Below are 13,963 nucleotides of genomic sequence, written 5' to 3' on the forward strand. Positions count from 1 at the left end.
TTCAAAAATTTCCAAAATTTAAAATATTACTGAATTTTCAGTTATTTTAAAAGACAATAAAATATTTAAATTTCTAAAGTAGGGAACTTTCTGAAATTCTAAAAATAAATTTTTAAACAAAATTTCAAAATTTCAATTCCAAAAATATTCTTCGAAATTTTTGAAATTTTGTAAACCAATTAATTAAGAATTTCAGAAAATTCCAAAATTCAGAAGTTTCAAATATTTTACTGGCTTTTGAAATAGTTGGAAATTTAGTAATATTTGAAAATTTGGAATTTTGGAAAATTTCCAAATAAAAAAAAATTCCGAAATTCTGGACAACTTTCAAATTCTGAAATTTGTAGTTTTGTTGGATTTTCAGGAATTTAGAAATCACTAAAATTTGAATTAAATTAAATTTGAATTTTTGACCTTTTTAAAAGTATAAAAAATATGAATTTTTATCATAATTTTTAAATTTTAATAACTCCCGAAATTTCAAAATGTTTCTGAATATCTGAAAAACCTTAAACCTTTTTGTATATTCAGGAATACAGAAAAATTTTAAAAATTCTAAATTTAGAGTTTTTGAATACTCTAAAAATTTTCAGTACTTCCAAAAATTGCAAATGCCAAAAAATTTCGGAAATTCCAAAAATCCAAAACTCCAAATTTCAAACCAATGTTTTCCTTTTTAATTTTTTTCCTCCTCAAACCATCATTTTCATATTGTCTTTTTCTTCTGCAGCTTCTTCTTCGTCATCTTCTTGCATACTATTTCCTAACTCTCTTTGGCAAAGAGTCTTTGCAAACCTTTCTCCCCTTTGGTGTTCCCCTTCTCTCCTAAATCTCTTCACAACCTAATAGTCTCTAATAGTTTTGCCCAGAAAATGTTGGAATGTCTGCTCATCTCCGTCTCTTCAAATTTCGCGTTTTTCGCGCATTAAAAATAGAACGCAGACACCGAGAGATGCGATGCAGGGAGGCCTTGAAGGGTGTGCGGTGCCATTGAACCACGTATGTTTTTTCCAATTTTCCTGCTTCTCTATCCATTCTTTTCCACTTTTAATCATGCCCAGGACTACTTGCATACATTAGGACGTCTTGTTGAGTTTCAAATCATATATCTAGTGTTTTTTGTAAGAGCTTTAAAGGTAGAGAATAATTTTAGGTTCCTAAAGTGCCCTAAAAATCTAGATTCCACTATAGTTATCCTGGAAACCTAGGAATTCATGACATTGTGGAGTGTCGCCAGTGGTGTGAAGTGCTTTAAAACATGCCTATGGCACCACAATGACCAAATATCTTTTTTTTTTGATTTTTGGTCACTTTTCAAAAAAACTTCCTACCAATTTTATGATCTACTTTTGTTTCAAATTTTAATATTTAAAGCAAACGATTTTTTCCGGCAAATCGGCAAATTGGAAAATTGCCGGAATTTAAAGTTTCATGCAAATTGGCAAATTGCCAGAATTTAAAATTTCACGCAAATCGGCAAACCGGTAACTTGCCGGAATTTAAAATTTCATGCAAATTGGCAAATTTCCGGACTTTTTTTTTCAGACAAATCGGCAAGCCGGTAAATTGCCAGAATTTAAAATTTCAGGCAAATCGGCAAACCGGTAACTTGCCGGAATTTAAAATTTCATGCAAATTGGCAAATTTCCGGACTTTTTTTTCAGACAAATCGGCAAGCCGGTAAATTGTCAGAATTTAAAATTTCAGGCAAATCGGCAAACCGGTAACTTGCCGGAATTTAAAATTTCATGCAAATTGGCAAATTGCCAGAATTTAAATTTTCAGGCAAATCGGCAAGCCGGTAACTTGCCGGAATTTAAAATTTCATGCAAATTGGCAAACCGGTAACTTGCCGGAATTTAAAATTTTATGCAAATTGGCAAATTGCCAGAATTTAAAATTTCCGGTAAATCGGCAAACCGGTAACTTGCCGGAATTTTAAATTTCATGCAAATTGGCAAGTTATCAGAATTTAAAATCTCAGGCAAATCGGCAAGCCGGAAAAATTGGCGATTTGCCGAATTCGCCGGAAAACCGTAATTGCCGAAAATTTTCGGCAAACTGTGGTTTTGCACATTTTTTTTTGGAAATTTAAGATATTCATTTTTAATCGGCAAAATTGTGCGCATCCTATGAATGTTCCTAAATTTCTTTTGAAAAGTACGATGAAAGCATCTAAAGAAAACGGGAAAGAAATTTCAAAAAGGCACAGTTTTAGGTGTTTCCATCTTATAAAAAGTCCTTCTAAGCATTTCCGGCAAATCGAAAAACTGGCAAATTGCCGGAGTTGAACATTTCCGGCAAATCGGCAAACCGGCAATTTTCCGATTTGCCGAATTTGTCGACCAAAAAATTTGCCGAATGGCAATTAATGTACTCTATATTTAAACAAAAATTTCTAAACAATTTGTGTCCCAGAATAATTTGCTTTTTTTCACTTAATTTCCTTTTTGCTGTGAACCTTAAATTCGGATTTCCTAGAGCAATTTCTTTATATTGATTTTCAGATGAACCCGGCGCTCTCCCCAGACCAACCATTTTTCGACAACCGAGTATCATCTTCCTCTCGCATTGAACATATAAACAATGATGGCCCAATGTCATTCACATCTTCTTGTATGAGAGATATGGGAAGGGAGAAGATTGAAATTGTCGAACGTGGTCTGCTCCATGCTCTCTATTGTCCAAGAGCACATCATTCGTGTTGCCTTCTGTGCACCCGAATGAAATTTGTCATTAGTCACACGAGGAAATGTGTTAGGCGACGGAGGGAGGTGTGCGAGGTGTGCAGTACAGTTGTCTCGATTACGGTATTTCATGCAAGAGTTTGTGACGAAGAAGAGTGCCAGATTCCGTTTTGTCACGAGATTCGAGATGCGATGGAGGTAATTGATGTCAGAATTTTTCAAAAAAACCGTAGGTTTAGGCTCAGGCTTAGGCTCAGGCTTAGGCTTAGGTTTAATCCTAGAGAGGGAGTTGGGCTTAGGCTTAGGCGGAGGCTTAGGCTTAGGTTTAAGCTTAGGCTTAGGCTTCGGCTTAGGCTTAGGCTTAGGCTTAGGCTTAGGCTTAGGCTTAGGCTTAGGATTAGGCTTAGGCTTCTGTTTAGGCTTAGGCTTAGGTCTAGGCTTAGGCTTAGGTTTAGGCATAGGCTTAAGCTTTGGCTTAGGCTAAGACTTATGCAGTTTTTGATAGGTGTCAAATGTTGGCCAAAGAAAGTTCAAATTTTCTCAGAACTTTTCTTTGCGGTAATTTCAAAAATTTAAAAGAAAAATATTTTGGCGGGACACTAAAATTCTCATAAACGGTTTTGGCGGGAAATTAAAGTATTCCACACAAAAAAAAATTTCGGCAGAAAAAACCTACTTTTGCAGAAAAAATTGACAAGAAATTTCAATTTTGTCACACAAAAAATTTGGCAGAGCCTAATTTTTTCTAGAGCATTTTGACAGAAAATTGAAGATTTGAAAGAAAAATTTGGCGGGAAATTTAAATTTTTAGAGAAAAAAGTTTCAAAACTCGCGGAAAATTAACCGCCCACCCCTGGTAGCTATGCGAAATATATTCTTTAATCAATTTACTAAAAATTATACAAAAATCAATTAAATTCCGTTTTAGACATATTCCGCCGGATCCTACCATCTCTACGATCTCGACCACTTGGTGCATCGAGTCGTCCGTCGCCTACAGGATCTCTCCCCCGATCAACAACTATCAGATGAAGAAGACGGAGAAGCTGAAGTCGCTGGAGATCAGCACTGGAATTATTTCAAATTTCTCGAGCAAGATCAAGTTGCCGAGGTCTCTTCCACAACAAATGACTAATTCATAGTACTTGTTTTTTTTGCGTTGCCAAACAATATGAAGTGTAAATATTTATAAAGTATTGATTAATTAATTTAATTTTTGATTTGAAGTTGGAAAAAAACTAGGGTCACGTTTTTTGCCACGTTGTCAAGAGATCGATAAGAGAGGGGAGGAAAATCGATATTCCAATTATTTCATAATTTCTCCTCGAATCAATTGATGGTCAATGAGGAAGCTGTTTAAAAATTAAGCAGAAGATTTACGAAGAAAATAAAAGAACCAGTGGACAATGGCTCAGTCAAATGCTTTAACAACAACAACAACCGGATCAAGTGCACCATCCGTGATTCCTCCAACTGCTCCAACAGCGTCTGTAAAGACAAAGGCACCAACGAAGGGACCTGTTCAACCACAAAAGAAGCCTACTACGGTGGATAACGGGAGAAGAGCCTACAGAAATCAAGTGGTGGTAGAGAATGTCGATCGGCAGGCATTTCGTGGTGTAAGTCATTGGATCCTTTTCTCCAAAAAAAAAGACGTGGTTTATTTAGGATATGTGGATTTGAGCACGTTTGCATAGTAAAAAGTTTCACGGCAATTTTCAAGTTTAATTCATTTTTAAAAAAATGTTGAGTCACCATATGGATTCTAAATGAAACCTATGTCATTTGAAGGAGGTCTTTCAAACTAGCTCGCTACAAAAATTTAGAGCACTTTAAAGTCGATCTGAAACTTTTTCCGTTCATTTTTCCATATTTTAGACAAACGGCTTTTTTTTTCGGCAAATTGGCAAATTGCCGGAATTGAACATTTCCGAAAATTTCCACATTTCTTTTGAAAACTTCAGAATTTCCATTTCAATCAGCAGAATTATAAGTGTTTCCGTCTTATAAAAACCCCTCTGAAAAATTCCGGCAAATCGGCAAATTGCCGGAATTGAGAATTTCCGGCATGTTGGCAAACCGACAATTTGCGGGAATCGAAAATTTCCACTTTTTTTTTTTGGAAACTTCAGAATTTCAATTTCAGCCAGCAAAATTTTAAGTGTTTCCGTCTTATCAAAATTCCTCTGAAAATTTCCGGCAAATCTGATATCCGACAAACGGCAAATTGCGGGAATTGAAAATTGCCGGCAAATTGGCAAACTGGCAAATTGCCGTAATTGAAAATTTCCGGCAAATCGGCATATTGGCAAATTGCCGGAATTGAAAATTTCCGGTAAATTGGCAAACTTCCAATTTGCCGAAAATGAAAATTTCTGGCAAATCGGCACACCTACAAATTGCCGGAATTGAGAATTTCCGGCAAATTGGCAAACCAGAAATTTGCCGAATTTATCGACAAACCAATTTGCCGTCCATCCCATATTTAACAAACCTGGAGGACCAAATTAATGTACATTTTTATTACAGATCGAATCGTTTCTGAGTTCTCTCGGACAAGCTGTCGGACTCGGAAATATCTGGAGATTCCCAACAACCGCTTATAAAAATGGAGGTTTATCATTTCTCATCGCATACGTTGTATGTGGAATACTGTTCGCCGTTCCAGCAATTCACATGGAATTCGCTCTGGGACAGTATGCAGCCAAGTCGCCGCCTGCGGCCTTTCGAAGAATGATGCCTATTTTGGAAGGAGTCGGATGGATGACTTGTCTAGTCGGAGCGATCATAGGTGTCTACTATATGATTGTCATCTCGTGGATAGTTTTGTACCTTTTCAATATAATATACGCTACCAAGATCAGCAAGTGTAATAATGATTGGAACAAGAATCGATCGACAATCTGTTATGAAGGTGTCAAGCAGAAGTTATGCAGCGGATATATGCTGAATAGTTCTCTGGTGATGACCAATTTGACTAGAAATGCGTCAGTGCACAGCAAAATGATGTATATTGATGGAAAGTGCCAGAACGCGACAAATATGAAGTTGGCAGTCGGGACTGAGCAGTTTTTTACGTATGTTGTGGGGAATCGTTTTTCGAAAAACTAGGCTTTTTATAGCGTTCATAATTATTTGAGCGCGCTTGCTGACACGTGGACTACAGGGCTGGGACCAAAAAACAAAAAATTAAAAGTTTTTGAAAAACCAAAACTGGACACACGCATCAGAGCCAAGGGTGGGCGGCAAATTTGCCGGTTTGCCGATTTGCCGGAAATTTTCATTTTCGGCAAATTGCCTATTTGCCGGATATCAGATTTGCCGGATATGTTTAGATGGATTTTTTTGCCAAACTGTGCCTTTTTGAAATTTTTTACAGTTTACTTTAGATATTTTTATAGAATTTGCTTACTTTTCAAAATAGAAGTAGGAACATTCATAGGATGCGCACAATTTTGCAGATTGAAATTGAAATTCTGAAATTTCCAAAAAAATGCGCAAAACGATAATTTTCCGAAAATTTCCGGCACATTCGGCAAATCGACAATTTGCCGAATTGCCGGGTATTTTCAAGTCCGGCAATTTGCCAATTTGACGATTTGCCGGATATTTTCAAGTCCGGCAGTTTGCCGGTTTGCCGATTTGCCGGATATTTTCAAGTCCGGCAGTTTGCCGGTTTGCCGATTTGCCTGAAATTTTCAAGTCCGGCAGTTTTCCGGTTTGCCGATTTGCCGGATATTTTCAAGTCCGGCAATTTACCGATTTGCCGCAAACTTCAATTCCTGCAATTTGCCGATTTGCCGGAAAAAATCGTTTGCCGCCCCCCGCCCTTGATCTACGCGAATTGCAGAAAAATTTAGACGCGTCTAGACCAGGGGTGTGTGGCAAATTTGCCGGCAAATTTTGAGATTTGCCGCACACCCTCTGATTTCGCAAGACGTCACAATTTTCTAGGGGAAAAATCCCGCATTTATTGTAGATCAAACCGCTATGGGACAATCTGACACCACGTCGTACATAGAATATCAACCAACAATATAATTTTTTCCAGAAACTTTGTTGTCAAACCATCGACAGGCTTTACCGACTTCAACTCGATCAACGTCCCGATGCTCGCCGCAGTTGCTGTCTGCTGGGTCATTGCAATCATTAGTTTGATACGCGGAATGAAGGCCATCGGAAAACTGTCCTATTACACTGTACTTCTCCCGTATGCTATAATAATTGCACTCATGATTCGCGGGCTTACTCTTGAAGGCGCCAGTACTGGATTACACTTTCTTTTTTGGGGAAAACCAAATGAATATGGACATTACGATTTTGCTGGGCTTTACGATCCGGACGTTTGGATAGCTGCGCTCATGCAAATGTGCTTTTCGCTGTCCATTGGACAAGGTGGACTCATGAATATTGGATCGTATAATAAGAAAACGTACAATTGGTATCGAGTAAGTTTATTATTATCGTCATTTATATACGGTACCTGGTCTCGAAACGAAAAATTTTTGTTAAAGGTGTGCGCCTTTAAAGAGTACTGTATTCTTGAACTTTCATTGTTGCGAAATTTTTATTGATTTTTCATATTTTATCGACACATAAAGCGAGAAAAAATCGTCGCTGAAAATTGAATTTATATATTTTTTAAAACATTAAAAAATTCATTCAATTATATTATTTTTATTGAAAAAAAACTAGGAAAAATCGATAAAAATTTCACAACAATGAAAGTTGAAAGCTACAGTATTCTTTAAAGGCGCACACCCATTTGCATTTGGCAAAAGTTTCGTCGTTTCGAGACCTGTTCCCGTAATTTTTGCCGCAAAAGTTTGCACCATATTTTTTGCCCAATAATTTCGAAAATTCAATAAAGGCGCGTAAATTATCTGGAGGAAACTCCCCCGCAGGTACGGTAGCTGGGAAAATTCGTTCGTGCCAGGACCCGAGGTCGTGGCTTAGGGTATTGAACACAATATTTTTCAACATATTTGACGCGCAAAATATCTCGTAGCGAAAACTACAGTAACTTTTTAAGTGTCGATTTACGGGCTTGATTTTCGAAACGCAATAAAATAATTTATTTATCGATTGAAAATTGAAATTTAGCAAAAATTTAGAAAGTATTACAAAGAAACGAATAAAAATAGAATATCGCTGTTACACATTTTTTAAAATTTCCCCCAGTTGAACATTTTCCCAGCTCCGTTTATGGCAGCCCGCCGGCATGACGCAGCGTTTCCTTTTTCAATGCATACACTCCTTTTCGCGGGTTTCCGGCGTGATCAGGTGGCCGAGTGGTTAAGGCGATGGACTGCTAATCCATTGGGGTTTCCCCGCGTCAAATCTCATCCTGATCGAACATTTTTTGTTTCAGGATGCATACTTGGTCGTCTTGTGTGACACGCTCATGTCTCTTCTTGGCGGTACGGCGGTCTTCTCGACTCTCGGCTTCTTGGCCGAGCAAAGGAACATTTCGATTTCAAATCCAAAAGGCTTCAATGAAGTTGTCCAGGAAGGTCATGCGCTTGCATTTATTGTCTACACTGAAGCAATCGCCCAAATGCCTTACCCATTCCTCTGGTACGCATTATTTTTCGTAATGCTTTTTCTACTGGGAATTAGTACTGAAATTGGTGAGTTGTTGGCAATTCTAGTTTTCATCTACATAATTGATATCTGATATCATAAACAAAGTTACAGTAATCATTGAAACAGTGTGTTCTTGTCTTGCGGATCGCTTCCACTACCTTCGCCAACACCGCTGGATTACTGTAGTAACAGTTTCAACGACATTCTTTCTATTAGGACTTGTCATGACGTCTGATGTAAGTTGATATGTTAAGTATACATCCTATGTTTCCCGTATCCAGGCTGGCTTCTATTGGTTCGACCTCTACGACGAGTATAGTGCAGGAGTCTCAGCGACCATTGGAACTGCAATCATGTGCCTCACAGTTTGCTGGTGCTATGGGCTTGATAATTTTCGAGCAGATATCCGAGAAATGTGGGAAGAACCGGAAAGCCGGCTCGATAAGTACTTGGGACCGGGCGCCTATGTTTGGACTATTGTCTGGAGATTTGTTACTCCGATCTGTTGTTTGGTTATAATGTTCGCTTGGATATGGGATAAAAAGTACCCATTCAAAGGAGACAGCAAGAAGTACCCTCCAGTGTTTGATGTATGTTGGATATAGCTTTTTGAATGGCTTAAAATATTTTATTTTCAGGCTTTTGGCTGGTTTGTAGCAGCGCTCCCATTTTTCGTTGTTCCAGTGTTTGCAGGTTTTGCAATCAAAAGGTTCAAGGATCTGAATATTGTAAGTTCTCGATAATGTGTGAATTTTCGCGCTCCATTGACAAGCCGGACAACGCATGGGAAGTTCGTGTACTTCACACGGACAAATACATTGAGACCGAGCCGCGACGCGACACGCAACGCGCCGTAAATCTGCCCCAGATATGGCCAAGCCAAAATGGCCTAGTTCGGCAAACTCTTCCATTTCAATTTATGAGGCACGGATTTCTGGCTTTCCTCATAAATTGAAATGGAATAATTTGCCGAACTAGGCCATTTTGGCTCGGCCATATCTGGGGTAGATTTACTGCGCGTTGCGTGTCGCGTCGCGGCTCGATTTTAGTTGTAAAACTAAATGTATTTGTCCGTGTGGAGTACACGACTTTCCCACGGGTTGTCCGGCAGGCGATTGTCAATGGAGCGCGAAAAATTCAATGAGGAAGGCCAGAACCCCGTGATGAGGGTGGTCAGAAACGCGTATTGTCTAATTTATTAAAAAATAATAATAATTTTCAGCCAATCCGTGGAGTTTTTATGGTTCAAAAACAACACCCCGCTTACGATCGAATCAGTGAAAAGTGGCCGGAGTGGAAGCAAAAAATTGGAGATAAACTGCCAGAGCTGGAACCTGGCGAGGATGACTTGGAAGATGGCTTAGAAGGATCTGATGACGATTTATTTTATGAGTACTGAGGTGTTTTCTGAATAAAGTCGGTTTTTAGAGAATCTTCTTCAAAAAATTGTTTAACATTACGGTCTCGATTTGAGGTTTAAGTATAAAAGATCTTATGTCGTATCTTATGTCAATTGCCGTTCGGCAAATTTATTTTATGGCATATTGCCGGTTTCAGTGTCAACAGGATTTGCCGAAAGTTTTTGATTTCAGTAAATTGCCGGTTTGCAGTTAGCCAGAAGTTTTCAATTTAGGTAAATTGCCAGTTTGCCGATTTGCCGGAAGTTTTTGATTTCAGTAATTGCCGGTTTGCCGATAAAACGTTTTTTTATAAGACGAAAACACATAAAACTGCCTTTTTGAAATTTTTTTCCTGTTTTCTTTAGACTATTTCATATGTAGAATTTGCTTACTTTTTGAAATTGACGTGCAAACTGCCGATTAAAATCGAAATTCTGAAATTTCCAAAAAAAAATGTGCAAAACCACAATTTGCCAAAAACTTGCCGGTTCGCCAATTTGCCGGAAACTTTAATTCCGGCGATTTGCTGACTTGCCGGAAATTTCCAATTTTGGCAATTTGTTGATTTGCCGATTTGCCGGAAATTCCCAATTCTGGCAATTTGCCGATTTGCCGATTTGCCGCAAAAGTTAGATTCCGGCAATTTGCAGATTTTCCGGAAACTTCAAGTCCGGCAACTTGTCGATTTTCCGGTAATGTAAATTCCGTTATATCGGCAAATTGCAGGAATTTTAAATTCTGGCAATCTGCTGATTTGCCGGAAATTTCCAATTCCGGCAATTTGCCAATTTGTCGGAAAAATCTTTTGCCGCCCAACTCCGGTTTTATTTTCATCCCTATATTTGAAAAATTTCACCTTAAAAACTTCCACCGATGTGTCTCTTTTTTTCCCTTGAACTTGTTGTGTTAGTTTGCCAGTCAGTTAGCATTATCTCCGTCCGTCCTGTCAGTTTTTTTCCGTTTCTCCTTTTCCTGTCGACCGACAATCATCTCCACACCATCTTGTCTTCTTCACCGAATTCGGAATGATGTCAGACTGTGAGAGTAAATGGATTGGAATGGCAGGTCACACACACACACATATACTTACAACCAGATCAGAGAATAAATGAGTCGATTGGGAAACACTGACGGTTTTACCATTGATCATTTGATTTTTTGTTCGAAAAACGGTTTGCAAAACTTGGAAACTACATTATTGTTCCAGTTTCAACTTGTTTCTTCTGTTCGCAGTTATGTACTCTAATTTTAAAGTGAAAGCACTTTTTTTAGAATAACTTCGTAGGGTCAAATCAACAAGCACTTAAAGGTGGAGTATCGTCAGTGGGGAAATTGCCTTAAAACACGCATATGGTACCACAATGACCGAATATCATGATAAAAAAATTCAAAAAAAATTTCTAAATTTTATATGATTTTTTGAAAATTGAAAAAATCTCAGTTTTTGCCCAAATCCTATTTGAATTACCGCCAATTGGATCTGTTCGATGGGGCGCGCTTGCACGTTTTTAAATTTATTTATTTTATTTATTCTTATTTTCCACAGATTTTTAATGTTCTCGGTGTACTTTTGCTTGAATTTTGAAGAAAAAGTCAAAATAAATGCAAAATTTCGATTAAAAAGCACGCTTACAGGCGTAAAAATCAAAAAGTAACGCTTTTAAACGATTTCACACCTGAATTAATTAATTTCACTGATTTACGCCTGTAGACGTACTTTTTAATCGAAAATTTGCATTTATTTTGACTTTTCTTCTAAAATTGAAGCAAAAATACACCGAAATCATCAAAAATCGGTGGAAAATAACAAAAAATAAAATTAATAAATTTTAAAACGTGCAAGCGCGCTCCATCGAACAAATACAATTGGCGGTAATTCAAATAGGAATTAGGCAAAAACTGAGATTTTTTCAATTTTCAAAAAATCATATAAAATTTAGAAAATTTTTTTGAATTTTTTTATCATGATATTCGGTCATTGTGGTACCATAGGCGTGTTTTAAAGCAATTTCCCCACTGGCGCTACTCCACCTCTAAATTAATTCTACAATTTTAATTTAATTCATGATTAAAATTTCTCAAAAAGCGCAAAAAAAAATCAGCCAAGTCTTCACAAACTTGATGTGAGACAGTTCTTTTCAGTTTGAAATCTAATATAATAATATATTACCCGGGCTCGAAATGTTAAGATTTTGGCCCCGAAACTACGGTACCCGGTCTCGACACGGCAATTTTTCGTTTAGCACAAAGAGTGCGCTTTTAATGGGTACTGTAGTTTCAAACTATTGTTGCTCTGGTGTTTTCATAAATTTTTAACATTTTTTTTGTTAAAAGAACTAGATTACAGTTAAAGGCGCACACCTTTTTGCATCTTACAAAAAAAATTAATTTTTTCACAAATGTTTTTATGTAGTTCAAATTTAAAAAAAGGGGAAAAAGTCAATTTGTCAGTTTCAGCAGTTTCAGCATTTGTGGTAGTTTCAAAAAGTTTGGTCAATTTGGGCAAAATTGCCAATTTCAGCAATTTCAACAATTTAAACGACTTCGAAATTTTTGGCAATTCCGGCAATTTTGGCAATTTCGGCAACTGTGAATAGTGGGAGAATTTGGACAAACCTAGAAATTTCAAAACTTTCGGCAGTTTCGGAATTTTCGGCAATTTCAAAAAATGGTTGAAATTTCAGCGATTAAAAATATTCGGCAGTTATGGAAATTTTGCCAATTTCAGCAATTTCAAAACATTTGGCAGTTTCAAAAAGTTTTGCCAATTTGGGAAAACTTGGCAATTTCACAGATTTGGGTAACATAATAAATGTTTTCAATACGCACAGTTAAAAAAAAACTACGTCATTAAAATCGAGTTCCAAAAGTAATTGCATGTTCCACAAATCATCAAATCTGAAATAACTAGCATATACTTATCGTCTTCTGTCCTGTAACCAGTTTTCTGACCGGTTCATCACCAGATATCAGTGTGTGTCCGTCAAATTGTTTTTTATTCTCTTTTTTTTTTGTTTTCCGATTTTGGACGTGTCGGGCACTATTTTCCTGTGTTGATTGATCATAGAGACAGTGGAATTTAAGTGGGGTTTCCTCGGTTGTAGGACTGGTTAAACTGTTTATATCAAATTGGAAAATCTAGTAGATACCAAGGTGTGAGTAGTAGTAGAAAACCGAGTGAAAATAGTTTTGGTGTTTTTTGTCCAGAAAAAAGGAGCTGGGTACTATAACACTAAACTAGTAAAAATGCATGCAAAGCAAGACAAAAGCTTCCAGAAACATGTAGGAATTTTTCAGGTAACAGAAAATGGTTGAAAATTATAAAGATGGTAATTTAACCAAAAAAAAGGGTTGTTATATTGTTTTTATATTTTATATTATTCAAAAAAATTTTACATGATTTATAGAAAAAAAAGTATAGAAATTAGAAAGAGCTGATATATTTTTGTTTTTTTTTTTTAATTAATGCGCAAATAAATTATTGTTAGTATTTTTAGTGTTTTCCAGCTAAATTAATTGGGTTTTCTACATTATTTTCGAAACATTTTCAGTAAAGAACACTTGAAATAAATTTGCCTTTTTTTGAAACAGGCCTAAAAAATCGATAATTGAAAATTTTTGAATAATTTTTAATCCATAAAAATGCCTAAGAATCGGACGTTGATGAAAAAAAAAGTCGAAACCAACACGTGGAGTCAGGAAGTCTCTATTCGCTTTGATCTTCGAAAAATGCTGGAGAAACGACGCAGACATCTCATATGATTTCTCATGGTTAAGAGCGTGCTGACGTCACAATTTTTTGGGATAAATATTCCCGGATTTTTCGTAGATCAAACCGCAATTTGCGAAGGAATTCAAATATAATTCTGTCATTTTTTTTTAGTTTTAAAAATTCAGAAATTTTTCATAATTTTTATAGTGATTTTCTTGGTAGCCCATTGGATATCATTTTTAGTAGAGTCGTTTGGGTGAACTTTTTAATTAATTTAATTACCGTATTTCCTCTATTAGTCTTGCATGCAAGACTAATAGAGACTGCGAGACTAATTTTCGAAGATCCAATAGCTTTGCAAAATTGATAATTTATCGTCAAAAATTTGTCTTGAAACAGTCTAAATCGTGCAAAATACATACTTTTCTATTGTTTTATCAATCATTTGAACACTTTAAAATTTAATTTAGCTGAAAAATGGCGAAATTTTTGAAGTTTTCACAAAATACTGCTGGTCTGGCAAGAATCGGGGCGCAAGACTATTACCGTATTTCCTCTATTAGTCTTGCATGCAATAC

At 36.6% G+C, this 13,963-nt stretch overlaps 2 protein-coding genes and 1 non-coding gene across 3 annotated transcripts; all 3 read left to right on the forward strand.

The window, feature by feature from the left end:
- The first annotated feature begins 924 nt into the window (after window positions 1-924).
- ZK1010.10 (histone acetyltransferase) lies at window positions 925-3,900 on the forward strand. Its single transcript, NM_001268256.2, has 3 exons — window positions 925-999; window positions 2,508-2,885; window positions 3,616-3,900. The coding sequence occupies exons 2-3, from the start codon at window positions 2,508-2,510 to the stop codon at window positions 3,820-3,822; spliced, it is 585 nt and encodes a 194-aa protein (NP_001255185.1). The 5' UTR covers window positions 925-999; the 3' UTR covers window positions 3,823-3,900.
- Window positions 3,901-4,002: 102 nt separating this feature from the next.
- On the forward strand, window positions 4,003-9,697 carry snf-7 (Transporter). Its single transcript, NM_067301.4, has 8 exons — window positions 4,003-4,306; window positions 5,217-5,764; window positions 6,739-7,135; window positions 8,059-8,317; window positions 8,385-8,509; window positions 8,555-8,863; window positions 8,912-9,001; window positions 9,496-9,697. The coding sequence occupies exons 1-8, from the start codon at window positions 4,094-4,096 to the stop codon at window positions 9,670-9,672; spliced, it is 2,118 nt and encodes a 705-aa protein (NP_499702.2). The 5' UTR covers window positions 4,003-4,093; the 3' UTR covers window positions 9,673-9,697.
- On the forward strand, window positions 7,965-8,041 carry ZK1010.t1. Its single transcript has one exon. It is a non-coding gene; the product is annotated as a tRNA-Ser (tRNA).
- Window positions 9,698-13,963: the final 4,266 nt, after the last annotated feature.

The sequence above is a fragment of the Caenorhabditis elegans genome, chromosome III, assembly GCF_000002985.6.
Source record: "Caenorhabditis elegans chromosome III".
In the NCBI taxonomy this organism is placed as follows: domain Eukaryota; kingdom Metazoa; phylum Nematoda; class Chromadorea; order Rhabditida; family Rhabditidae; genus Caenorhabditis; species Caenorhabditis elegans.

What these genes read in the sequence shown, in the direction of transcription:
- ZK1010.10 (NM_001268256.2), top strand. Translation starts at nt 2,508, where the DNA reads ATGAACCCGGCGCTCTCCCCAGACCAACCATTTTTCGACAACCGAGTA. An exon ending in AGATTCGAGATGCGATGGAG is followed by an intron (nt 2,886 to 3,615) that starts GTAATTGATGTC and finishes ATTCCGTTTTAG; the next exon opens with ACATATTCCGCCGGATCCTA.
- snf-7 (NM_067301.4), top strand. Translation starts at nt 4,094, where the DNA reads ATGGCTCAGTCAAATGCTTTAACAACAACAACAACCGGATCAAGTGCA. An exon ending in AGTACCCTCCAGTGTTTGAT is followed by an intron (nt 8,864 to 8,911) that starts GTATGTTGGATA and finishes TTTTATTTTCAG; the next exon opens with GCTTTTGGCTGGTTTGTAGC. An exon ending in GGTTCAAGGATCTGAATATT is followed by an intron (nt 9,002 to 9,495) that starts GTAAGTTCTCGA and finishes AATAATTTTCAG; the next exon opens with CCAATCCGTGGAGTTTTTAT.